Below are 27,611 nucleotides of genomic sequence, written 5' to 3'. Positions count from 1 at the left end.
GACAGTTTCCAGTGTGATCCAGTCAGTTTTCCGGTTACACACTGAGAGCATGCTCTAAATCTTTAAACACCACTCTGTGTCCTTGCCTCTGTCTTTCTTCCCCAGTCTCACTTCCTGTTGTCTGGATTAAACTCAAATCTGCTGAGTAGCGATGAGGCAGCATTAGCTTTCTGTGTGTGTGTGTGTGTCTGAGACAAGGAGAGAGGGAGAACTTGTTTCTACACTTTGCATCTTTCCCTGTTGCCATCCAGCATCATCAGTAACCCTCTCTGGAGTTTATCAGCATCTGTGCTGCTATCAGTTGATGGGGGGGTGGGGGGTTTACAAATGGATGGATGGTCTAGAGAGAGAGGGAGACAAAACGAACAGATAGTCAGAGACGGAGAGGGGAGGGCAGAACAAAAGCACAAAACCAAGTTCAGACAAACTGGCTTCTAAAAACACGCACACATGCACGCATGGAGCAGAGAGAAGGTCAGGAGAGGATTAATGGCTGTGCGCTGATAGATAAACTAATCAAACAAACAAAGACTTCAGCACACACATGCATTAAAACACAGGCAGAATGTAAAGCAGATACATACTTGAATAATCGAAGCTAGACAGAGACACTGAGAGACTGAAAGCAAGTCAGAAATCCTCAGAGAAGGATGCCACATAAAAGTTGTGACAGGCGTGCGCACACAGCAGCAATCTGCACTTTTATTGACTTTGATTAGAGTGTTGGCATCGCCTCCTCTGCGGCCTGGGTTTGCAGACATGGATTAAGTCCTCGACAAAAAGTATTTTTAGCTCAGTGAACGGATCCATGGAAAATGACGTTTCAATCTTGGATAGCGCTTCTCCAAACTTTTCCTCCCCAGACCAGCACAGGTTTTTGTTCTGGTGGTACCACATGTGTGTGAGGGCTGCCCTGCTGTTTTCTCTCTGTCTGCACATTTAACATTTAATCCTTTTATTTTGTGTCATGCCTGATGATTAACCTTGGATACTTTTTAAGGCACATCTAAGCTTTTTATCTTGATTTCTGTTCTCTCAGGACTTTCCTGATTCTCTCGTCTCGTGCAACAACTGAAGTAGTTCAGTTGTTCCTGTCGCTGTGCTACGTCAAAGCTACCCTTCCTTTCAGAGTAACTGAACTTGTATTATTTTGTTTTCTTCCTCTCTGTATGTGTGTGTTCACTGTGTGTGCACAGCCTGACCAGAATGGTGGAGATCCTAGGAGAGGACAGCCCTCTGGGAATCCACGTGGTTCCCTACTGCTCGTCGCTCAGCGGACGGTGAGTTGCGCTCACAACACACATCCTTCTATTTAAACCCTAATTCTCTACTTTAACCCCCAGAGACACTGTCAGATTACCATAGAAAGCATATACTAAAGTCATCCCGTCATAATCCTGTTATTTGCTGCGCTGCACTACATAAACACCCAGAGATGCTCCCACAGTGGGGAAAAGAAGAAAAGGAAGACATGAGTGCACAGCTATGCAGGGCTCTACTTTGGGTGTGGGACAGTCGGGCAGTGGATGGGGATTTCCTCACGGAGAGCAGGATAACTTTTTATGACTGTTCTCATGACTCACCTGACCTCACCAGTCTCCTGCTTGAATTCCTCGTTCTCTGTTTTTCCCCATCATGCGCTCCACGGTGTTTTTTCCTTTCTCACACACTCATCTCTTTGTTACCTTTTAACCTAGTTTCAGCATTTTTCATCATCAAACGCTGTATTTTGTTCAAGTTAAGGACCCGGAGTACTGAACTGTTGCCATTTTCTTACATATTACCATTTCACTCTCAGTTTGTAAGTTTGAAGGTGTTTATATCGTCTAATACAGATAACGTTAAGATGTCCTGACATTGTTACTACTGTGTTTAAAGTCATTCAAGGAGCCGAGGTAAGCAGGCAGTCTTTGCAGCAGTGACTAAATAAACAACATGCAGTGCTGCTCTCTTCGATTTTGGGATCACATCCCACATTTTCATAGAAGACACAATGCTGAGTGAGAGAAGAATCACCTGTGATGAGTCGTAATGCACCGCGATGCACAGAATCAGGCGGACATAGAAGCATGCATTTAAACTACATCATCACAGTCAAGCGCAGACTAAATCATGATTGTACGCTGATCTTATGACTTGTTTGTGAGAAACAGGATTTGTTTCTGTATAAAACTCCAGTTGTTATCGTTGCTGTGCTTCACTGATGTGCTGCGATATAGCCAAGCATCTCCTCTTCGGCCTGATCTCGAGTCTTTGCAACTTTGCAAACCTAAACCATGCTGGCGTGTTGCGTGCTTTCTCCTGGCGACCCTTCTAAACGCCACACTTGTCTTTTCCTAATTATGCTGTGATGAACTTTCGTGTTTAACATGCTAACTGAGGCCTGTCGAGTCTGAGATGGAGCTGTTGGGTTTTTTGCGATGTCTCTGAGAACAGCACAGTCTGACCTTGGGGTGGATTCTGGGGCAGGGATAGCTCAGTAGGTAAAGTGGTCACCCCATGATCGGAAGGTCGGCGGTTCGAATCCACTTAACGGCTACCCTGAGGTACCCCTGAGCAAGGTACCGTCCCTACACACTGCTCCCCGGGCGCCTGCTTAGTGGGCTGCCCACTGCTTCACTGAGTGAATGGGTCAAATGCAGAGAAAAACAAGTAATTTCCCCATGGGGATCAATAAAGTATCCATTATTATTATTATTATTTTCAGGGATGCTCAGCCCTCTGAACGTTAGCATCTTTCTTGAATATCTACCACTTCTCACTGCAGAATGATGAATAATCAAATTATTTGGAAATGACATTATAACCCTTGGCAGACTCGTGGGCAGCAGCAGCTGCATCTATAAGCTCATTGCTTACATCTTTCCTCCCTGGCATCGTGTTGGCACGTGCTTCAAAGCTCCAGACCAGCAAACTTCTGTTTTTATAGAGGTGCTCACACTTGCTGATGATCAGTTACCCTCTTCATTCCTTTGGAAGTAGTCAGGGTGTTTTCACAGGACCACAGGGAGTCTTGTGAAAACTTTCTTTTTCACAGGACTGTAAGTTATAGTAGAAACCCACAGCGGAGCTTGGAGATAAAATGACCATAACTGTGGTAAAGTAAACCATATGGAGACTCGTCTGTCTGCATGCAAGAAGTTCTGTGCGTTTGTGAACCTGTGCATGGAAAACGTCCTTTAATCTCTCGCTCTGTTCTTGCATGTTCTCCGTCAGGGCTCTTGGTCTGTATATCCGTGGAGTGGAGGAAGAGAGCCGCTCCAGAAAGGACGGCCTGTTTCAGGAAGACGAGTGCATCGTGAAAATCAACGACACCGATCTCATGGACAAGACCTTCAGCCAGTGAGTACAGCTCTATTAGAATAAATGCACGGCCGTAGAATAAAATAAACACAGCGTATCGTGTTACAGTTAATGTCCACGTTGTGTACGGACCAAGAAAGAACTGCTTTACGTTTAGGAGCTGCTGTTTCTTCTGTGAGTTTTGGTTAATGGAGCAATATAATCGCACTTAACTTTAAAAGTAGGTTTGGATACATTAAAATTACATTAATTTGTGGTATTGTTACCAAGTTAGTGAAAAAACTAAACTAAAGTATAAACCTGTCTTCCCCTGCTGTCTCACCTTCTGTGAGGTAGCACTGCAAATCCAAAGAAATGCAGAAAAACACTTGGCAGATGTTTAGCTGCTTCTGGATTAATCTGTGTGTGTGTGTGTGTGTGTGTGTGTGTGTGTGTGTGTGTGTGTGTGTGTGTGTGTGTGTGTGTGTGTGTGTGTGTGTGTGTGTGTGTGTGTAAAGGAAAGATTTGATCACGGTGCCCCTGAAGCCTGAACAGGGCTACATAAACACGAGTGTTTAGAGATGTAATGTGATTACAGAGCATTAAAATGATAAAAGACACCCGTAAAAACAATTGCCACAGATTACAGGCACAGATGCGGATATTATATTGATTGCACCACATTACACTGTGTATTCAGTCCACACAACAGTTCCTGTCCAGTGTTCACTGTGGTAATGAGATTACGCGTGAGGTATTTTATGCTGTACTGTAGGTAAATGGATTATCACCGCTGAGGTTTGTACCTATTGTTCAAAGACAGGTGTGTAGCCCCCTGTGCACTCGCTGACACACAAACACACACGGACAGTTTTTCTCCTGTATTACACCCTTAATCTTACATGTGATATATCGTCAGTCTGCATTAACAAAGTTGAATGGACTGTATTACACACACATACACACACATACACACACATACACACACATACACACACATGCTCTCTCAGTATTGTTCCGTCATGGCAGGTGTGATATTGTGATATGCAGCTTGATCCTGCAAAAGTGGGCCACAGAAAGTCCACTGATCCCCCTGAAAGCTATGTCTACACACACACACACACACACACACACACACACACACACACACACACACACACACACACACACACACACACGTTTTCATATCTTAGTGAGGACATCTCATTGACACAATGCTTTCCCTAGCCCCTTACCTGAACCCTAACCTTCAAAACTGAATACCTAATCCTAACCCTCAGCCTAAACCCAACCATAACCCGATTGTAATCCTGACACTAAAACCACATTTTGAGCCTCAAAAATGTCTTCAAACTCGTGAGGACCAGTGTTTTGTCCCCATAAGTATAATAGCATGCCAATTTGCTGTCCTCACAAACATGTCTAAACATGTGTACACACACACACACACACACACACACACACACACACACACACACACACACACACACACACACATGCAGCTATCATATCCACTGCCATTGCCCTGTGGTGGCGTCCACAGATGTTGGCCTTTGGATTTACATTTGTAATAATAATATAAAAGCATAGATTTCCATGAACCGCCAGCAGGCATGAGGGCTACAAAGGTCTACTTTTATGGTCATATTTGCTAATATTAGAGACTTTAATAATTAGTATGATTCAATATTACAATACTCCCTCTGAATGAGTGAACTGACATGTTCAGCTCTCCTGGATGTCCTGTGAAGTCTCTGTGAGTTTTCTCTGTGATTTTGCATCCTGGCAGATATGATGCTCAGTCAGTTTGCCGTGAATGTGTATTACACATGTATGTATTCACAGAGGGGGACTCTAACGTGGTGTGGGCCTGCCCTACTCTCACATTAGTTATCAGATTTAACAAGATGCTGGAAGCCTCCTTTGAGATGTTGGTCTATATTGAAATTATGCGGCTTTATCAGCTGAGCACTTGCGCTGCAGAGCTCCTGATATCAGATATGGTTAGCAGTAACCAGTGTAACCAGTTTGACAGTACTGCTTCTTTGTGACATGCTGAAAGTGTCCATTAGTAGACGGCAATAAGAAATCCGTGTGGTCAGCAAAAATATCCATAAAGGCTTTTAATTGGTACCATGATTGATTTGATATTAGTGCCCAAGATGTTCCAATAAAACATTCTCAGCACGGAGACCCCCACCATCAGCTGTGACTGTGGAGTCCAAGTTTTCATGCTGTTGTTGCCAAATCTGACTTTATCAGTGGAAACTGAGCTTCTTCACACCAGATTTAGTGACGTTTGCTCCCTGCACTCAGGAGCAGACTCGCAGTGATGGAGGACAAAGCACTGACCCTGTAACAGCAATGATATTCACTCAACGACGGGACGAGAAAGGAGCCGGGCGTGGTCATCGTGCTGTGCTTTCTGAGACGTTGGTCTGCTGAGCACAGCTGCACAGAGCGGTTTCTCTGATGTTAGCAGCAGCCAGTCTCACGGCTGCGTCTGATGTTGCTCGTAAAAAAAGGTGTTCCCAGATGTTTTTAGAAAAAAAACATCAAACTGTGGTTTTAATTTTCTTTTCTTTTTTTCTTTTTTTTTTTTTTTTTCTTTTTTTGGCCTGTCCCGTTTGGCTCTTTTGCATCAGAATTGTTGTCTAAAGGCAAAGAAAGATGCCCAACGGATTTACTTTACCAAACTGACCATCCCAGCCTTGCCGTAATGGTCCATTTGATTCACCTTTTATTGTTCATTTTATTTTCACTTACTGAATACGGGACAGACTTGACTGGGGGAAAGAAGGGGAGAAAGAAAGAGGGAAAGAGAAACAGCTGAGAAGAGGGACGGGGGAGAAAGGCAAAAAACAAAAACCAACAGAATGGGCAGAGAAATAAAAAATGCATATATCAATCACCTGGATCACCTGCTGAGAAAGAAAAAAGAAAGCAAGCAGAAGAGAACAAGAGTAATAGAATAAACAACATCACAATGATATATGGGAATATGACAGTAAATACTAAATGTTAAACATTATTGTGCAGCACATAAGATCAACAGAACACAGTGTGCTTTGAGGTAGGAGCCAAAAAGGGTGTAGTTTGTGGGTGTGGTTTTAATTTTCAACAACAGAGCAAAAATAATATTTCCTCAGAGCCCAGCACAGGAAGACAACATATCATAGACACATTCCCACTAACACATCTTTAGCGTGGACGTGTCGGGAAGTCCAGTGGGAAGTGTTTTAATGTTACTGTGGGAGATCCACTGAAGTTGTACATTTCTGCAGGCACAGAATGTCAGAACGCTGATGTTTGTTTTGGATTGAAGTATTTGGAAGACCAAAGAGTAAAGGCACCGAAATCAGTCGCAGCTTTTACGATTTTCTGCGGTTCTCAGAGGACTGATGAACCGTGTTTGTGCAGTTTGGGGCAGGACCAACGGCAGTGTGGGAGACGGTGACACACGCTCCCCACTCAGGACATAAAGGTGGCGGCCTTAAGTCTGGAAAGACGACTGGGTGTGAAATGAGATCCCAGGAAACCCCGTCAGCCGTTCACATTTTAATTTCCTAATTTTGATCTTTATTGTTCTATAAACCGAGCCTCTGGCTGTGACAATCTAAGCACTGCTGTCCCAGATTGGATGTTTTCATAGTAAGATAACTAAATAAATAAGAACGCAGGTGTTTCAGTGAGTGTACTCCATGATGGCTGACTCTTTATTGATTTATCGATTGAGTCTTCTACGTGGAAACTCCCCCACCTGAGTGGATCTTTAAGTAGTTAAAAAATCATTATAATTCCATACGTGATTTATTAGGTTCCACACAGGACTTTCTAAACATAGTGTCTGGTTACGGTTATTTCTAATCATTATAATGCGCTCGTAATCTGGGAGGGAAACGATACGTGTGTAACCCAATAAAATGCTAATAAACTGGATTTGCTCTGTCAGTTATCTGAGGAGAATAATGGTGTGTACTGCAGCTTCTGACACAACCGTTCCCCTAACGTACTTATTGGGATCTGATGTAGACGAATCCCCTGCAAAATGATGTTTTTTTATAGATCATGAGATTATGATGGCCTTCTGCACAGGTGTCATGGCTCGGTGTTGTCTCCTGTCTTACTCCTGAGAAAAACATTAAGAGATGCACAGAACAGCCAGCAGTAAGCAGTGGCACATTGTAAAATGTGCGGATGTTATATTTCAGGTTAGGTTATAATGTCTTTATGTCAGAATTAACCTTTGCACACAGAAATATAAAATCTGCCATTAGTTTAAACTCCTGTTTAGCTGATTATACATCAGCTTTCTTTGCTTACTTGTCAGAGCAGCACCAGCCAGTCTTAGAAATGAAAGTTAGTCTTTTAAGATGAATGATCCTATTGCAAAAATCAGATATCCCATTTATATTAATTACCAATTAATTGACATTTTTTGTCATTCATAATCATATTTATACCATGTGTCTTTTTGTATTTTTCTCCTGATTGAGTTATCTACCCTTCAGTAATTAGTTTTTGTGTCAGAGATGGATAACTGCTCTTCCTGTGTAATTGTGATTAATGACATGATTCCTTTTAATGTTCAGCGTGTGCCACTTGTTGTGCACGTAATGTGCTACAAACTTTGAAGTAAAACTTTCTCCTCGTTTTCGTCCTCTCAGATCTCAGGATGTGTTCCGTCAGGCGATGCGTTCCCCGGTTGTACGCCTGGAAGTCGTGCCTTCTTTCAACAGAGAGCGCTATGAGAAGAGTCTGATTGGTCAGCTGTTTGGCAATAATACCGGTCCCACCGGCAGCCCCCGAAACACCAAAGAGCCTCCGCCCCCTGTCAAAGCCAAACCTGTGTTTAAACCCTCGGAGAATTCAGCCGTGCGGCTGGCGGAAGAGACGGCCGGCCTCGAGCCGGGTTTCAGTGTAAGTTCCTCTGCTGCACATCCACAGACTGACACAGACTTTGCATCTGTCGTGCACGCTTTGTAAAAAGTTTGCAGTTTTAATGATTAATGTGTGCACAGGCAAACACAATACAGCCCGGGCTTGAGCTTCGGTCTCCTCACCTTTCCTTCTAGAGCGAGTGCTAACTTCTCTCCAGCCTCCTCCTTAAAGACAGACCATATTTCCCATGGTCTGTTATTTCGAGTGCTAAATATACTATTTTTTATTTTTGGGTTGCTTTAAATTCTTTAGATGCTGTAATTGTAGAAACGGGTTCAAACCTCGTGTTATTTTGACCTCCTTCCTACAACGATCAAGTCCTAAAACACAAACGGATGCAACTTTGTCGTCAGCATCACCATGGTGACATGGCTGACATTTAAAACAGCTGGCATTGCGGCAGCAGTTTCTTAGCAGCAGCTGATTATCTTTTCCTGTCATGCAGATGTGATGGACTGTTCCCCAGACTCGCACGCGTCCGTACGCAGACTTTATCGATACTGTTTTTTTCCAGCACGTTTAGATCTTTTTCTCACCTGTTTGATGTTTAACATCTTAAATTTAAAGCAGCTTCTATGAGCTGCTTTTACGGCGACTCCAAGGTGACCAGTGTGTGTTAGACTTTGCTGTAATAGATATATTGTTTAATAAATGCCACACTCTTATTTGGGGTTTTGAAATGTGAAACAATGAATTTACTGCTGCTTGTTTTTCAAATAGACCCCGAAGGGGAAAAGTGAGAGCCCCCTCCTGAAGAAAAGCCCCGCCCTCTCTAGCTTGATGGCCAATAAGAGAGGAGGACGAAGACTAAGGATCGATTTAAAGAAAGGTGCGACACACCTGTGTACAGAACGAGCCTCACTCATCATTTTTCTGTGAATATGACTTTTTGTAGCTCTTCAGGAGTCGTGTGTGCTCTCAGTTTGAGGTTCAGGTAAAATTAGACGAGAGTCTCTTTTAGGGTTTTTTTCTGTGACTCTGGATTTTTATTAATCAGCGTCTGTAATATTTCTTCATGTCTCTACAGATGTTCTCTCTCCATAAAAAGTTTCCTTTTTCACTGTTTTCTGGCTTAGAGTCCTTCCTCTCACCCTTCCTCTCTCCGTCTTCCCGAGGCTCTCTCTTCAGGGTCTATTAAGTCTTTATTGATCTGTTCATTTCTGCTGATATGAATTCATACTGGCCCAAACTGCTGACTTAGCGCTGCTAAAGAGACTAGACTTAATGAGGTCTATAAAGCGCTCAACCAGTCCCTGCGTCTGTGTGTGGCCTTTTTGTCCACGCATGCATGTGTATGAATGCTTTCGTGCACATTTTGTGCACATGTTTTTCACTGATTAGTGTTTTAATATTCATCACCCCCGTTTCCGGAACATTCACTCTTTGTTTCCACTTTGTTTCACTCATTCCTCTCTTACCTCTCGTGCCCTTTTCTCATCTCTCCCTCATTTTCCACAAACCTTAAACAATTTCACACCTGCAGGAATTCTAACTGCGGCTGTAGCTGAAGGGTTTAAAGCCACACACACACATGCACACACACATGCATGCACACATGCACGCATGCAATCTCTTAAGGCTTTGAATTATCACACTTATAGTATGTAGTCAGGAGCTGAGTCAACAACACTGTTTGAGCTTTCAAGAGTGGTTTAGGTCCTGTGTGTGTGTGTGTGTGTGTGTGTGTGTGTGTGTGTGTGTGTGTGTGTGTGTGTGTGGGAAGGCTATAGTGTAAAATTTGTACTCTCAGTCTCGGAGAATAAAAATAGAGAAGCAAGGGCAGCTACACAGGATATTTGTGTCAGGATAGGCCAAGAGCTGTTACTTGTGGCTACTCGCTATAATTCACCTCTTCATTCATTTGTGTGTGTGTGTGTGTGTGTGTGTGTGTGTGTGTAGGTCCAGAAGGTCTTGGATTTACTGTAGTGACCAGAGATTCTTCGGTGCACGGTCCCGGTCCGATTCTAGTGAAAAACATTCTGCCCCGCGGGGCTGCGGTGAAAGATGGACGTCTTCAGTCTGGAGACCGCATACTCGAGGTGCAGCACAGTCTGAGCCAGAATAAGAAAACACGATGAGGAGGAGGAGGATGGGGACGATGGTGGCGGTGTCTTGACTCTGTGTGTGCGTTTGTAGGTAAACGGTGTGGATATCACAGGCGTGGGCCAGGAGGAGCTGGTGTGCATGCTGCGCAGCACGCGGCAGGGCGAGAGCGTGTCTCTGGTGGTCCTCCGGCAGGAAGACATGTTCCTACCCCGAGAAATGGTAAGAGCCAGTCACAGTGAAAGACGTGCTCAGAGGGGCGCTGTCCGGCTTTTTATTAACGATTTTGTTTTCATAATGTTGTTTTTGGTCCGATCAACAGACTTGCCCGGATGATGCGTGACCTAAAAGATGATACACTTCCTGTTCAGTGATATTGCCTTTCCTTTTTTTTTTTTTTTTACTCAACTAAGCAGTCATGTGACCGAGTGTTTCAGATAACGTCATCATGACGACTCGGCTGAGGCCGTCGTGAAGCAGATATTATTCAGATTATCGGGTCTTTCCTTCCAGTCTTCCTCTGCTGCATTGTTTGTGCTGAATTTCATCACTGCCTTTAACAATAAAGACGTCTTTAAACCACTTTGATTCTATTTTTCCATCTTTTTCTGACGTTGCATGATTAGCTGTTTTGCTCATAATCACAACTGTTGCTCTTTTCGTCTTTGCTGTCTCCTGATGGTTTTTTAGGATATTTGCTCTTCGACACCGTGACTCGTTTTATAAATGTTTTGTTATTTTGTTCCCTTCTGCTTTCATCCTGGTTGTGCTGCACACCTGTGGCTCTGTCACAGATGGTGATAACTATCATTTTTACTGCACAGAGATCACATTTTTCATTTGGTCACATTTGCTTTTGTCTCCGGTCCGCCCGTCTCACAACGGCGCTTCATTTTTCCTACGTCTTCTTCCTTTTCATGTTGCTTTTTATGCCTTTCTCCCTCTTGTGTCTCTTTCCACTCGCGTCGACTGATGTTTCCTCAACGGCTGCCGGGAAGTTCCACGTACAGACGTGAGCTTGTGACCCTGAGCCCCATAGGAAACTCTGTTTGTGCAGACAGGAAGCGGGGCGATGTGTTTGTGCGTGCACATGTGATCACTCGCCATGTACGCATGTCTGAACTCCATGACAGTCTGCCAGGGATACCTCTCTGAGATGTGTGCCTGAATGTCTGCACTTGTCATCCTGTTGCGTGTCCACTCAGAATCGCTCTACTGCTCGATAATAATATACTGCAAAAAAAACAGACGTGAACCGGTTTAAGGTGGAGTGCGTCATTGTTTTTATGTTCTCCTTTATGTTGTGTTGGTGTAAAAAACAACAACAACATGTTCAGCTGCACTTACTGAGGGTCTGCCTGTGCTGTATTCATGCAAAGGAGAAAAACTCATGAAGCGGAGAAACCTGAGAAACACACTGCACTTTAACACCGATCGAGTTATTTAGTCCAAAGCGTGAGTGCACGCTCAGGTGGGACGACACGTGTGATTTCCATATACCCGAGTTCACCGATCAGACACAACATCCTGACCGTCGACAGGTGAAGTGGTCAGGATAACCAGTCCTGAGGTCATACTGGCCATTTCAAGTCAGGCTGAGTCAACAGCAGTGTGAGGTGTTTGACTTGGCCTCCTCGTTCCCCAGATCTCAGTCCAGTCGAGCGGCCGTGGGATGTTCTGGACAAACCCCTGGATGGGTCAGAGCAGGTGGTCATAGTGATATGCTTCCCTGGACAGAAAATGGAGATGAATGCTGATAAACCTGTGAAATCGATTTGAAATCACACATCAGAACCAAAACGTCTGGCTGCTTGAACTGAAGATGGAAATAATACATTTACCCTGATAGTCTTTCCTGTGAGTTAAGCTTCAAGTCTCACCTGCTCAGGAAACTAAACTCCCATTGGTCCTGCTTGTTCCTTCACACACTCACTCAGCACAAACACCAAAGTGTTGTCCTTCTGCACCGATGCCCCACAGTGTCCCATAGGCCAAGTATTGTTCTCTGAATTCTGTTTTTGGAGAGAAGCATAACCAGGCTCGATTCAGGGGCACCTCTTTATTTCATTGTGTTGTTAATGAAGGTTCAGACCATTTATGACTGAACTGACTTCTTATGACCTGTTAAAGAAGTAAATAACCACAAAGCACATCTTTAAATGGACAAAGGAGCAAAAAAGATAAATGCTTACGAGCTATTGATTATATAAAATGGACTGCACTGTAACGTTTACACCTTCATCACTGTAGAGGGAAGTGAAGCCTCATATTTGTCACAATGTTTGATTTAGTCTGCCCAGCACGTCTTATTAGATCCCTGCTTTACTGTGAGAACCGGGAACTGTTTCAGTAGTTGATGCTAAATTAAGGGAATAAGATGATATCAAATGATATCAAAGCAACAAAGGACAGATGTGGTGTTAAAACCAGCAGAGTGTTAAACAGACAAACATTAAACAGATCTGTGATGAATGTGTTTAACAGATATGTGAATAAACAGAAACGTGTGAGTTTGTTTGGACTGCTAACTCAGAAACTGGGACACGCTTTCACTTTTGCTCATTTTGGCCTGTGTGGGTGTGGTTTCGTCCTTTTGAATGTGCAGTATTTCAGAGCTTCTCCTCTGCCTCCCTCTCCTTTCTCCCCTCCAATGTCTCTCTGTCTCCTTCACTTGTCCTGTCAGGCCGTCCGCCCCACTAGAATTCACCTCTGTCTAATTAACAGCTGGTGGTATTTATTCAGCAGTCACAACACTTTTCAAGAGCAGCAAATACAGTTACAGTTTTGCATAATGGAGCTGTGAACACACTCCTTGATTGAAATTTTAATGTGCTGAAGTGTAGAACAGCGTGTGCTTATGCGGGCGAGGGATTTCAGGGCGGTGGTAGTCATCAAGCGCAGCTGTCTCAGCGGTGAGAGTTTTTAAAAGGGACCAGTGCTTTTAAAGTGCCCGTCTCTGTGTTTAATTAGTGCATTGTACAGTGTGACAGAGTGGATGGTTTACAGGCCGGGTCAGAAAGGTAGCGGCAGAATTACAGATCATTTAGAAATATCATCAGAAGATCAAAGTTCATATTAACGACGGGGTTGATGCTGATGGGGAAAAAACAGAGTTACAGTAGAGAAACAAAACCCCCCAAAAATTATTTCAGAAGTTAATAAAAAAAATAATAAAAACAATTAATAAAATAAATAATAATTTAAATAAAATATGTGCAACAATAAATAAATAAATGAATACAAAATAAAATAAATAAATAATAAAATAAATAATAATTAAAATAAATACGTTTAAAAAATTGTGTGCAAAAAATAAAACAATTAATGCAAAATAAAATAGTTAATAAATAATAAATAAAAAATGTGTGCAAAAACATTTAAAAATTGATTACAAAAAATTTAATAAATAATAAATTTAAAAAAAAAGAAATTGTGTAAAATAAATAAATAAATTAAATTAAAAAAAATTGCACAGTGTGACGGAGTGGATGGTTTACAGGCCGGGTCAGAAAGGTAGCGGCAGAATTACAGATCATTTAGAAATATCATCACAAGATCAAAGTTCATATTAAAGACGGGGTTGATGCTGATGGGGAAACGTGTAGTTCAGTCGAGCTTTTGTCTGTAAGTGTAGCAGCAGTGTTTGTTTCATGCTTTCTGCACTTTAGATCACTTTTCTGTGGCTGGTGATATAAATGCTGCATATAGACACGGCGTGTTTTCCACTGCGGTTACATTTTTATCACCTCAACAACAAAAACCCCTAAAACAGTGAAATTCTAATAATATTATCGCGCCTCATTAACCGAACGATCGTCCCACTTTGCTGGAGAGTTATTTTACTTAAGCAGCATTCGCACAGCTCTGCAAGCTTCGACTCGCCGTGGCCGAGGACGGCGTTGCTGACCCTCACCAGTGCACTGAAACAGAAGCCTCTGTGTGACCTACGAGGGAGCAAAGTCAAGAAGCGTCTCCTTTCCTGGAACAAACCTCCACAAAGTACAGAGTATGTACAAGTATGTGTAAGATGGCGAAACGATGTTTTTCCAAGAAATGATGCAGTGCTGAGAATGACTTACGTGCACTTCCTGTAAAAGAACCAGAAATTAGGCACAACTTAAATGTACTTACAGGATAATTGTGAAATACGTGATGTTATGCAGTATGTAATATTACTTACATTTACTCCTGTACAAACCTGCCTTGTTCTAGTGTGCCTGCCTTCATGTATTTATAGGTAAATATAATTACATTGTAATTTCAAATTCCTTGAAATTCCACTTAATTAAAGCGGAATTACACCTCGTGTCGTGGGCCGGATAATAAAGTCTTACACACGTATTTAATATTTTTTAGTGCTTGATAAGCATAACATTTCCCATCACTCGACTTGATCTAATGTAAAGAAACAACGTTGCACCATCATCATCTGAAGCACAAAAACACCTGGAGTCGTGTGAAACTCTTTCCACACAGTTCCAGCTATTTTCTAAAGCGTCCTGCATCGTTGTTAAAACTGTGATATGACTGAAGTTTCCGATTTTTTATTTTATTTATGTCAGTGTGTTTGTGTTTCTGGAGAGGAAACAGTCGAAGGATGATGATGAAATGATGGAAGGATCTTATCTATCTTCTCCTCCCCCTCTTCCGTTGTCTCATTTTAGCCCACCATCTGGTGCTGTGTGCTAATGTGTGCGCTTGCTGTAGAACAAAGACATTACACCAGCTCTACACACACACACACACACACACACACACACACACACACACACACACACACACACACACACATTCTTACTCAAAGTCACTTTTCTGTGAAATAAAATCATCTTAATACACATTCCACAGTATAGCAAGTGTACATCCTGCTGTGCTGGCGCTCTGTACGGACACACACACACACACACACACACACACACACACACACATTGTCACTTGCGAACAACATAAAGCAATGTTTTTTCTTTAATTTTCTCTGCACATGAACAAGCATACGCCTGCTGAGTTGGCTAGTGTCTTGAAACTAATGTTTGAGACAAAGATGCTCTTTTCTGCTTCCAGACTTTTCACACCGCCCTCTCTCTCCCTCCCTCCCTCCCCCTCTCCCTCCCTCCCCTTCTTTTGTTCAGTTTATTTTTTCATGCATGTCACTGACGACTTCCTCGTTTACCCTTTGCCAGTTTGCTAAAGGCCTCTAAAACATTTTGGGTCATAAAGTAAAATAGGTAAACGTCTTTCAGCTTTCCTTTTTCTTCATTGCAACAGTGCTGAATCCTGCAGCAGAGAGCAGGGCAGCTGGAGCCATGCACGATCATGAAATCATAATATAATCCATATTTTGAGGCTTTGGGTTATGTGGCTTGAACCAATCTGTGTCTGATGATTAACAACTTGCCAATAAGGTTGCGTGGTTCGTCCAATTCACCTGCAAAGAGTTGTTGCTTGAAACTCCTCTGTGTGTCAGAGTGAAGCAGTTTAACTACACGTTTAATCCCGGAGATGTGATGGTGTAAGAAAAAGAAGTTTCACCAGCACGTCTCTGTTTCTCCACATGTTAGAGAAATGCTGCTGCAATACATGAAGGAACTGTGAGCACAATGGCATTATAGGGTTACACGAGTTTCTGAGACCTCTGTCTCTTCAACATGATCAGTACTTGACATAGTTTCAAAATGTTATGGACAAAACTCTTTTTTTGTTTTATAAAATTAACACTGTTGTTAATAAAAAGTTGCCAAAAACACTCAAATCAAATGTGATACAAGAAATATATAATAAAAAGACATCAAAAACAACATGATACAGCAAAAATAAATAAATGGGGATTCATAAACATCTCAGTTCCAAAGAATCTGAATTTTCAAGCAGCTTATTTCTTTGACTGTCCGCTGATTGTAAAGCAGGAAGTTTCTCTTAATGTACAAAGATCACCATTAAAAAACTGTGGACCCATTTATTGAATAGTTGTTTATCTATTATTTAATTACTCTGGCGTACGGTCTTTATCAGCAGGAAAAGCTGTAAAACAAGAGTCCAAAATTTTTGCCCCTCTGCACAATTTCCAGAGAGCTGGACTGGAATCTGTGCTGGTCTGATTCTGGCCCTCGGGCCTTATGTTTGGCACCCCTGCCGTAGAGAAACTACAGGAATTGCTGACAGCGTGCTAGTGACTTTGTTTCCTCCCCTCCTCGATGTGCTGCGTGCTTTCACGACGTTCATGTTTTAGTTGGTCTGTGGTTTACAGAATGTGCACTGAATGATGCTTAAAGATGACTCAGTGGGTTGAAACACGAAGGGGTCCAGAGTAAGCTGTGGATGTGACGAGTCGTGTAAATTGATCCAAATCTGTGAAATCTGTGTAAAATTGCAAACATAAATCCCTGTTGTGTTCAAACTCGCAGTGATTTCATAAAAGTATGCTTTGAATGGCTCCTGCTAGAGTAAACATCAAAGTGGACCTTTGGGTGGCACGAGGAACGTTTCTGTTTAACAAGTCAAAAAGCCAAAAAACAGAAACATCTTTCTGAGTGAGGTGAAAGCTTCCCGTCGTGGTAAATACAATCCAGTATTCATGTCCCCCACCTCTTAAGCATGTATGCTTGACACAGTAGATGACAATATGAATACAAACCCTTCACAAGTGCACTCTGGATAGAAATCTGTGTGGCTGATTGGTCTGCATTTGGTTCCTGCAGGCTCGTTGTGCAGTTCTGCTTTTGTCATCTGCTCTTCGTCGAGCTCCACGGCCGTCTTCTCTTTGCTCTTCTCCTTTCCACAACAGGAAACATGCTTTTTTTAGCAGCAGATGCTCCACACTCACACAGACACACAGTGACATTTAAATCAGTAAACAGTTAGCAACTGGTGACAGAGCACATTCAAAACAAAACAACTTTATTGAACAGTTTCCTCATTCTGATAATCCCTCATCCATCACCGCTGCAGTCTTTGCAGTCTGTTGTCTTTCTGTGTGTGTGTGTGTGTGTTACGTCTCACTGATATTGTCACCAATGTGACCTCACAGAGTCTCTACAGTAGATCCCCCATCTGTTACACCCTCAGAGACCTGTGTATGCACACACACTCGCACACATATACACACACAAGCTCCTTGGCAGCTTGGTGTCTCTGCAGGAGCTGCCATCATCCCAGTGGAGAGCAGCCGAGAAGGGTATCACGTCTCTTTCCTCTTTTTTTCTGGCTCTCTGTCTCATGTGACATCTCGCTGGTGTTTATTGAAGGTTTAGCAGCATCATCATCATTTTTCCTTTCGCCCACACTGCTGTGACTCGAACGCCTTTGCACACGAGTGTCACACATACTCGCACATGTCAGTTGTGTCAATCCAGTGGGGATCAGCGCGGTTACTCAAAGATACGGTCTTTATTCTGAGGTCGTACTCATTTGCAGACATGCGGGTAGTCTGCGCGGCCAGATGAAAGTGCACGTGCACTGAGCTTTGTGCACAGCCTCTGATGATGTCATTCACATCTCTCACACATTATTCATTCAAGCAGACCCCTACGTTTATTCCATGTCTGAAAACTAAAGCCTTTAAACCTGCATTCCGTCTTTTGGCCAGCAGGGGGCGACTCCTCTGACTGTGCATATAAGTTAACTTAAGTACCGGATTATAAGGCGCATTAATCGACACAAAACAGTCAGATAAGTCAAACTTTACTCAGCTCGTTCTTCTTGCTTCCTCCACTTCCGTACCATTGATTCATTAATGTTGAATTCTCTGCAGCTGCTCTGTTCCCATGTTGTTGCAGTATATTAATGACTAACCTCGTATTGTGGATGGATTATCTCCTGACTGAAGCTGGCTCCTGACTACGGCAGCCGTAATGCTCCAACCATCCATCAAGCCGTGCGGCTTCGTAGCTTAGCAAAGTCGGACTAAAACATTTTTGACAGATTTTTGAGCGCCATGTAGCACATAAAATCGGTTCGAGGTCAGTGAGCACAACCAGGATTCATACATAAGGTCACCGGATTATAAGGCAAACTGTTGATTTTTGAGAAAATAAAAGGATTTTAGTGCGGTAAATACGGTATATGAGAAAATACCCTTCGGCTCACGCGCGCTCTGACATTTAGTAAAAACGTTCCTCGTGAGTTCAGCGTCACAATCGGTGGTTACAAGTTTTATTGTAAACAGCAAGATATTCACTAGTGCACACGGTAACACCAGGAAGACCTTTTTACAGGGAATAATTATACTGCAAGTAGTTTTAAGTACTGCGTTATTTCATGGTTGTGTACGCTGTACTTTCTGTTATGAGTGGACTAATCTTGCTTTTTACATCCTTGTTTAATTTGCATTATGTTGATGTACAGGATGTGTGTTCCATTATTACTGTGTAAACACTTACTTACAGCACTTACTTACTTATGGTGTCATCGTTTCTTTGTGTCCTGTTACCCCCGTGTGCCTACCTTTAAATATTTGTAGGTAAATATAGTTACATTACACTCTGATATGCTCTCCGGCCTGTGTCAGCGGGGATCAGCACATTCCCTACTTCCAGTCAGAGGTGCTCAGTGCAGCCTGACATGTAAAGCATTTTCTTTAACGTGTGTGGAAAACGGCAGCTGCCACTCTGCTGTCGGCCGTTGCCAAAAAGCAATTCTGTGTTCATGTGGGGATCCTCGGCACATGAACAGAAGGCTGCCCGGCTCGCACCGCGGACCCGTAATGTAACACGATGGCCCGTGACCACTTGTAAGCTTGGAAAACAAACCCTGTGCCGCCAACACCTGCTGTGGATTTCACATCACCTACATGCCTGCTTGCCCTGCATGTGCAGACCTTTAATTGGGAAATCCGTATTAGCAGCATTACTTTACTTGTTGAACGGCAGCGACGGGCAGATATGAGCCAGAGTACACTGCCCGATTCCAACCAGCCTCTCTGCAGAGATTTGTTCTGTATATTAAATGTGTCGTGGACGTCAAGCGGTTTCCTTTCTTTCACACAGACATGTTAACCTCCACAGCTTCCTCTTTGTTGTCACTCCTCATCATCTTCCTGTTGCTGTACGATTGTAAATGCTCCTTTGTCTCACTAAGACGGGGCTGTGGGGGTTTGCGCTGCTGCTCTTACTCCAACCATTAGGGAAGAATAGGGTGTGGGGGGGTTGGACAACAGGAGCCCATCCTGAGTGGTCAGTGATGGGACAGCTATTTTCATAAGTCAGAAGCACGGCCCCTACTGTCAGGTGTGGTCCCTGGGAGTACTTACCTCAGCTGTTTGTGTGTATGCATGCTTGTGTAATCACAACGCCACGTTTAAGTACACGGCCACTGTTGTAAAATGGATCCTTGGGCAGTGATTCACACGGCATGGGGCTGTCCACACACGCTCACAGAGCCTCAGCATGGCTGGGTGGAAGGGCATCTGTGCACCATTCTCATTAAAAGACCACGTCGCTGAAAGCAGGTGTCCTCGCAAACACGCACCCAGACAGAGGAACGGCACAATTTATAGTGCCGAGTGTGAAAGCAGATCAAACACAGCCGATAACCAAAATTACGATCGCCGCTCGTCTTACCTCGCGCTCCTGATAGTGTTTTAATCTTTGTGCGGCTCTGGCTAACAGCTCATCTGTCCTTCAGAGGTGAAGCAGCGCACTGTTCACACTCGTTTTCACATAATGCGTCTCTCCATCATTCCCTCTGTCATGTTTTCCCGGCTCAGTTTAATAAAAAACGCACACACAAACACACCAACAAAGCTGTCTTTTTAATAGCTTGTCCTCTTGTTGATCCATCGTCGTGGTGACCCATTTAAACGTTGAATGACCAGCACGAGGAGCGAGCTATGCAAACAGCTTTTCCTGTAAGTGGATGGATTTGATAGAGTTTAAGGAGCAAAGACCTTTGCGTGGCTACAAACGTCAAACGGACCCACAGACTCGCAGTAGTGTTTATTATTGTAGTGCATGTGAATGTAGCCGCCGCTCGTAGTGACGAAGGTGAAATAATAGAAATGTTCGATTAAATTTTGGTGATTTTGTTTTCCTTTTCTTTTTTTTTTATCTCACTACCTGTTAAATCCTCCGTGCTCCGAGGATGCGCTTGCTCCTTATTTTATGGGAAATCGAATTCCTCACCCAGAAACCATCTTTACATACATTTGCATATTTTTGTCAGCTTCCATAAAACGTCTCGCACCGTTGTGGGTGGTCCTGGTCTCCCCACCCTATCTGAGAAATGCTGCAGTATAGCATCCATCCTCTGCTCTAAATTCATTTTGCTCTGTTCTGTGCCGAGCGTGAGAAATCACAAATAACAAAAAGGACGCGGCGAAATCAGCCGAATAAAAACATTTTAGCTGCGGCGGAAAAACTGAAAAGTTGCCAAACCACGAGCATTGCTTTGGATGGACTTTTCCAGCCTAATGAATCCTCACTGTAATTATGTGCTGAAAGTAGCTAACATTCCTCTTCTGGGTGTTTTGAAGTTCTTTCCAAGGTCGGAAAGCTTCCTATCAGGTCTGGACAGTCAGTCTGATGGGGAAGTTTTTCCAGCAGGGAAAACAGTTTTCTGCAGAGCAGAGGACTTTTTGTCGGCTTAACGCTGTTAAACCTACAATCCCCACAGACAAACAGTGTCTAAAGCTGACACTGCTGACCCAAACAAACACACACAGAGGCAGACTCAGGCTGACTTAATGCATGTGTGTGCAGAGCCACATACACACAGACATGGACTCACTCACAGATATATAGTGTAAACAGACAAATCAATGCAGTAATTTATGTGAAAGTATAGACAGTCATGGAGAGAGACGACACAAAGCTGCAGCCACTGAAACTTTCATGCAACAGGAAACACGCGCACACACACACACACACAGTGTCATTAAAAAGTGTCCCTGCATCAGATACGATTCGAATAAACCAGGCCTGGACTCTGTGTGTCTGTTAGCTAAATGCTAATGCATACGTATTGTGGTATTTTCTGCAGATTGTGCTAAATGTTCTGCTGTAGGTGAGATGTCACACGCACAGATATGTATGAAGATGTACCGTCTCTGTCCTCAGTGCAGAAAGCTGCTAAAGTCTGCTCCAGTGACATCTGTGCTCATTAGCATATTTATGATGTCATCACGCTGCAGGATTTTACGACCTTTTATTGTCTGATAGGGTCACAAGTTAAAGATGACTGCACCTGAAATGATCGATCAAAAAGCAGCCGAATGAGTTTCCAGTTTTCTGGGTTTATTGTTCGGTCCTTTTTGGAAGACGTTGGTGTAAACGAGTCTAAAATGAATAACGATGAAGAGAATTTGTGCAACATGAATCTGTAAACGCCGTGCTTGGATAAAATGTGTGTTTTTAGCTTTGGAAATTAGGTGTGACGTTCTTCCCGGCGATTTACTCCAGCTGTGAGGTTTGTTCATGCAGATCTGTCTGTTTTCTTGACCTGTAGGAGCAGATGAGATTTTACAAATGTGGATTTAGCTGTGGGCTGTTTCACTGTGGCATCGCTGATTATGGGAGGACGATTTCTCGCTTCCTGCATGAAGAAATGTTTGCATGTTGACATATAGCACAGGTTGCTTTAGCCACCATGATTAGTGAGAACAAGTGATCAGATATCAGCTGAACTGCTGTAATATTGAAAACTTGTGACATTTATCAGCTGTTTAACTTGAACCTAGACCTACGTGCACTTATTCAAAGAACAGTCATCCTCCTGTTTTCTCTCAATCGATGACGATGATGATGCTGGGGATGATGGTGGATCTTCCGTGCGTAAACATGACATGTTTGTGTTGTGTTGTCGGTTATATGTGCAGGTGTGTGATGAACAGAGATGGGCAGTAACGCGTTACTGTAATCTGATTACTTTTTTCAAGTAACGAGTAAAGTAAGGGATTACTATTGCAAAAACGGTAATTAGATTACCGTTACTTTCCCGTAGGAACGCTGCGTTACTGCGTTACTAAAACCGTGATTTTTTTTGCGAGAATGTCTCACGACAGTGACGTAAGCGAGTGCGACGTTCGTGACAACAGCTGTGTGCAGATCAACAGTGGATCATATATCGAGTGCAGAGAGAGTATGAGCGTGCAGCGTTTAAAGCGTGGAAGTACTGACCTTACTTTGAGTTTGATTCCATAAAAAGTGACAAAAACATTAGTGTCCGCTGTGCGTGGGAAGAAAACTTCTTTTTACAGCGAAAAAACCCCTAAACATCCAAACAAGCACCGAGTAGCTACGACGTAATGGGAAACTCACAGAGAAACTCGCGGATTCTTCCACTGACCGCGGCACACCTGCACCAGGGTAAACCTCCGCCTGCCCCACTCCTGCTTTACAGGTGAAAATAGAGCAACAGGACCGCTGAGTCTTTGACTTTATTTATTTTCTGCTGTGTTTTACTTGCATCTATTTGAAAGACTGAGTGTAAACACAAAAAATATTTTATTTTATGTGCTGGAATGTGCAGAAAATAGGTTTAAATGTTAAACTAATTTCTTCCAGTCAGAGAATGTTGCAGATAATTTAACTTTTGCTTGATGCATAAAGTTAAAAGATTAAAACTAATAAAACAAGTTTTAAAAAGAGACTTTTCCATTTGATTACATTTTGTATGATGGATTATGCAGAAAAAGTAGAATTGGGCTGAAAGATCTATCACTTTATCACCTCTTCAGGTTGTAAATCGGGTTTTTAAAAAGTAACTAAGTAACTAAGTAATTAATTACTTTTGAAAATAAGTAATCAGTAAAGTAACGGGATTACTTTTTGGGGGGAGTAATCGGTAATTAGTTACTGATTACTTTTTTCAAGTAACTTGACCAACACTGGTGATGAACTGTAGCTTTGCAGGTGTAATTGATTATGAATGTCACTGAGCTGTTGTCAGTAAGTCGGACCACCGTCCATCCCTGACATCAGCTCAGCTGTGTTTGTTGAAACTCTGGAAAAATAAAAAACTACTGTTTACCTGTTGTTCCTCTTAGGATCAAGTAAACAGTATCATCCATACGCTGTGAAGCTCAGCTCGCTCTCTCCCGCTGAGCCATCACATAATGTTGACTGTCAGTATCTGCTCGCTGTCTTTGTTCACGGTCTTTGTGCCACTAAGTCTCCCTCACACTCAGTCATTACTGACACATCTCTCTCTCTTCATAATATGCAGTTTTTTTCCTTTTGCTTTCTGGCTTTATGATAGTCTTTATGCATATGGTCTGTCTTTGCTTCTTATTTCAGCCTCATTATATTCACTCTGCTCTTCCTGCTTTAGTCTCTCTGGCTTTCTGTGTTTGTCGTCTTCTCCAATTACCTCGTGAAAATGCGCAGGTCATTTTATTGATATTGCAGACTTGAGAGCAAAAAAAAGGTGGGTATATAAAAGCAGGCGGTCCAAATGGCTTCTTTCTTTTAAACTTTTATACTCTGACTACATTTTTTTTTTATTTGGGGAGAAATTTAGTTCAAAAGCACCTGGTAGTTTCTCTCAAGTGGAAAAGCTTTTAGTTTAGCTTTTGAAGACTGTTCAAGCTCAATGAGCTAACCCTCTCCCTCCTGCCTTCACCCCGTTCCCAACCCTTTCCCTTCATCATCCCCATCTCGCCTCTTCTGCCTCCATTACTCTCTGCCGCTTCCAGAGGGACGAGGTGTCCCGCGTGCCGAGCGTGGTCTCAGAGAATGGAAAGGAGCAGCTCATGTTTGAGGTGCCCCTCAACGACACCGGCTCGGCGGGGCTCGGCGTCAGCCTCAAAGGGAACAAGTCCAGGGAGACGGGAGAGGATCTGGGAATCTTCATCAAATCCATCATACACGGAGGAGCTGCCTACAAGGTGACGCAGTATTCCCATACATGCATACACTCATGTAAATCACTTTATCCGTACAGTGCAATGTTTTCTTTGCTCCAATCACAGTGTAAATGAACAGAAAAGGAGCCTCATCCCACGTGGACATCTTTGCACACAAGACTCTCATCTGAGGCCTGGTTGTGATCCTGCTCCGCTAATCTTTGACCTCTTCTTATCTGTTTGACCGGCGCATGCACACACACCCTCGCACCGGGCGCAGCTGTTAGTGTTTGTGCACAAACAGGCAGGAATAGATGGAAAGGGCCTGCTGCAGAGGAATTGTAAATATCTTGCCGATGCAGTCGGGCAGACTGAGCTGACGGAGGTCTCAGTCGATGAGGTGGAGACTGCGTTAAGTCAGACAGCCTTGAGAATGTGTGTGTGCAGGGTTTAAGTCATTTTGGCTGGTTTAACCTCACAGACGCACTCAGTGAAGGCCACAGGTGTGTGTGAGCGAGCGTCTGTGTGAGCTCTCCATCATAGCTCAGTGATTTCCTGCCAGCGCTGAAAAGAGAGAATGTCAGACCGCACAGCATAAATAAACGATATTCAACATGTAGCTGTCATTAACTCACAGGCGCGTGTGTTTGTGCATGTCGACAGAGTTCATGCAAAGACATATCTGCAATGCAAACTGCAGAAAACGCACACATCAGCAAACCGCTCTGTGCTTTACAGGATGGACGCCTGCATGTCAATGACCAGCTGGTGGCTGTAAATGGAGAGTCTCTACTGGGACGCCCCAATCACATGGCCATGGAGACGCTGCGGCGCTCCATGTCACAGGAGGGCAACGTCAGAGGGACCATCCAGCTGGTGGTGCTGAGAGCTTTAAAGGTACAGGTTTTGCCATGTGTGTCGTTTTATATAATAGATAGATGAGCTAAACTAATGAGCCAGTGAGCAGTTAGTCATGTGAAAAACAATTATCAACAAGTCTTTTAATATTATTTTTAAGTAAAAACATGAAAAATAAATAAATATATTTAGGCTTCAGTTGTAAGAGACCAGAAGATGTTACTGAGGCCTCACAAGGCTTTGGATATGGGCTTCTTCAGTGCTTCAACCTGCAGATTAACCAGGCTAAAGCAAATACACCTGCAGTAAAGCCTTTATAGAAGGAACGATGTCTGCTTGACGGCAATATTGAATTCTTTCAGACAGTATTGTATATCCCTAAGTTTGTGCTGGTTTAAATATGTTTGATCATTGGTAAAGAATTATTGTATTTGTGACCAGCAGCTGTATTTATTAGGATAGGGAGGGATTAAATTGTTCTGTGCTGCTGTAACACCATGTGTAATGTTACAGAGAGCTGCCGTTGTGAAACCTGGGGGTAAAAGGACACTCTCGGGTGGGTGTGAAGCTTTACATGGATGAACAAACTTAAACATATAACTGAAATGTAGAGAACAGACACTGAAAAGCAGACGTTTTAGGAGTTTACTGGTCTGGAGCATCCAGGTGTGTTAACGCCACAGTTCTCCTGGATGTCCCAGCAGATTCATCCCAAGAGTCTTCAGGCCTCACGTAGCAAGTTACACACTTAACGTATAATTAGAGAAAAAACTAAACCAGTACAGCTTCGATCCAGTTTTATTTATGTAGCACCAAATCACAACAACAACAGTTGCATCAAGGGGCTCAAACAGCACCTCAGACACCTCATGCTGTCAGCACGGTGGTGGAGGGGGGTGATCTGGACACCACGGCGCCATCGAGTCGTCCTCTGTATACCACAGTGTTCTGTGAGGCCTCGTGTCTGACATCTAAAGCTTGGCCCAAACTAGTTTCCACCGTGCTGACAGCATGAGGTGTCCGATGTGCCGCTTGAGCCCCCTGAGACAACTTTGAGACTGCAGACCTCAATGCAATGAAACGCTGTAGCACGATGCAACATTTCCTCCACAGTCACGCGAGAGACGACAAAATCCCACAGAAAACTGTGACTTCGAGCTGTTGCAGCTAAAGGTGATGCTACAGGCGACTGAATCTTTGGGTCTACTTCATTTTTCACATGACTGCATATAAATGTCTGGGTAATATATTTATCTTGTGTGTTATCTCTGCCTTCCACCACGTTTGAAAGCCCCTGCATTCCTCACACTGTGTCTTCTCTGCTTTCAGAGGCAGCAGCAAAAGAGCGTTTGTGTGTGTGTGACAGAGCGTTCTTGACTCAGCTGTATCTCCTTTCTTTATAAGAGAAAGAGACGCTTTTCATCTCGCCTGCTTTTCAGCCCGTGCCTTTTCCGCGGCTCTGTAGTCCGTCTGTAGAAATCCTTGCACGCACAAAGCCAGGGTTGTGGGCTCAAGTGTGGATGACCCTTCGGATGACCTGCTGGTTATTGAAAAAGCTATATACGCTGTGCAGTGTGCTCACATACAGGCACCCCAAACACACACTCAGAGACACGAATTAACACATAGAGACGCCGTTCAGAGAAGGTGTGTGTATTTAGAGCCACAGATGCAGTTTAAATGAATAAACTGGACTTATATCAGTTAACAGCCTTGTTAAGGTGGGATTCAGTGCATTAGTTGGATAAACTGGAAGCTGGTTTCATGCATGCATGTAGCCGTGTGATTGGGCTTAGGCCATCCTCCCTGTCAATCACCTGATGAGGAAAGTAGTGAGATGCATCAAAGATAGATAGATAGATAGATAAGAGACTGTACCTTAAAAGCTTTTTCTGGACTCAACATTGATGCTTTTCAGTGTTAGAAAAGTGCACCCCTCCCTGAATCGTGTAATTTTCTCTCCCTCAGTTCTTCTGGCTGTGTTTGTCTCTCTCTAATCTCTCACTTCTGCTGCTCGTCTAATACAGGACCCATCCAAACAGCTTCTGCCTGCATCGCTATGCTTCTGCAGGTTCAGCGGGAACGTTGTTCTCGACCATCGGTCCTTCTGATGTCCCAAAAAAACAAGAAGCAGGTTTTAAACATCCACCCCGTTGATTCTTGCTGTTGGTGCTCATCATGCAGAATAACAGCAACGCCAAAAACCTGCGACTCAATGCAGTGAATGTCACCTGATTTTCAGTCCTTTGATTTTCCCGTTTGGCTCAAATGCTGTTTGTAGAGCAGCGCTCCTCCCATCCTTGGAAAGTCTTTCTTAGAAAAAACAACCACGAGCACAGAAAATGAGGCCGTGGTGTAAGTGCCGTGTGACTGTGAGCCGTGTTTTTCTACTTTAGCAGAGTGAACAAAGTCGATTTCTAATGGTTTCATATTCAGAGAGGTGGACGACGTCTTGCTACTGATGATTATTGGAGTTAATGATGAAAATAAACAGAGAACGCAGACATAGGGTGATGCATGTTTGTGTATCTCCAGCATTCAGGAGAAATCTGATTGCACTGTAATACTAACTAATGGGAAGCATGCTGGGGGGAGCCAGGAAGGGGGCCTGCTGGATGCATAGGCTGGATTGGAGTTGGAAGGAGGCTGGGCCGGGTGTGGGGTCAAGAGTAGGACAACAAGGAGGATTTATTGCACACAGGGCGTTGTTATG

At 43.3% G+C, this 27,611-nt stretch overlaps 1 protein-coding gene across 6 annotated transcripts in view; it reads left to right on the top strand.

Moving 5' to 3' along the window:
• Positions 1-27,611, top strand: part of LOC147312090 (partitioning defective 3 homolog B-like) — a 219,468-nt gene that overhangs the window by 78,763 nt on the left and 113,094 nt on the right. For all 6 annotated transcript variants that reach the window (XM_086267748.1, XM_086267747.1, XM_086267746.1 and 3 more), the window contains 8 exons: positions 1,197-1,280; positions 3,217-3,342; positions 7,950-8,202; positions 8,944-9,052; positions 10,123-10,262; positions 10,360-10,488; positions 23,891-24,082; positions 24,779-24,937. In XM_086267748.1, the coding sequence (XP_086123874.1) occupies positions 1,197-1,280; positions 3,217-3,342; positions 7,950-8,202; positions 8,944-9,052; positions 10,123-10,262; positions 10,360-10,488; positions 23,891-24,082; positions 24,779-24,937 (1,192 nt within the window). The remainder of the gene's footprint in view (positions 1-1,196; positions 1,281-3,216; positions 3,343-7,949; positions 8,203-8,943; positions 9,053-10,122; positions 10,263-10,359; positions 10,489-23,890; positions 24,083-24,778; positions 24,938-27,611) is intronic.

This window comes from Aulonocara sp. 'chitande type north' Nkhata Bay, linkage group LG16, assembly GCF_057382095.1.
Source record: "Aulonocara sp. 'chitande type north' Nkhata Bay isolate Kocher_YH1m ecotype deep benthic linkage group LG16, A_spYH_male_GT1.1, whole genome shotgun sequence".
In the NCBI taxonomy this organism is placed as follows: domain Eukaryota; kingdom Metazoa; phylum Chordata; class Actinopteri; order Cichliformes; family Cichlidae; genus Aulonocara; species Aulonocara sp. 'chitande type north' Nkhata Bay.
Note: the sequence above shows the minus strand (reverse complement) of the source record. Positions and strands in the feature narration are given on the sequence as shown.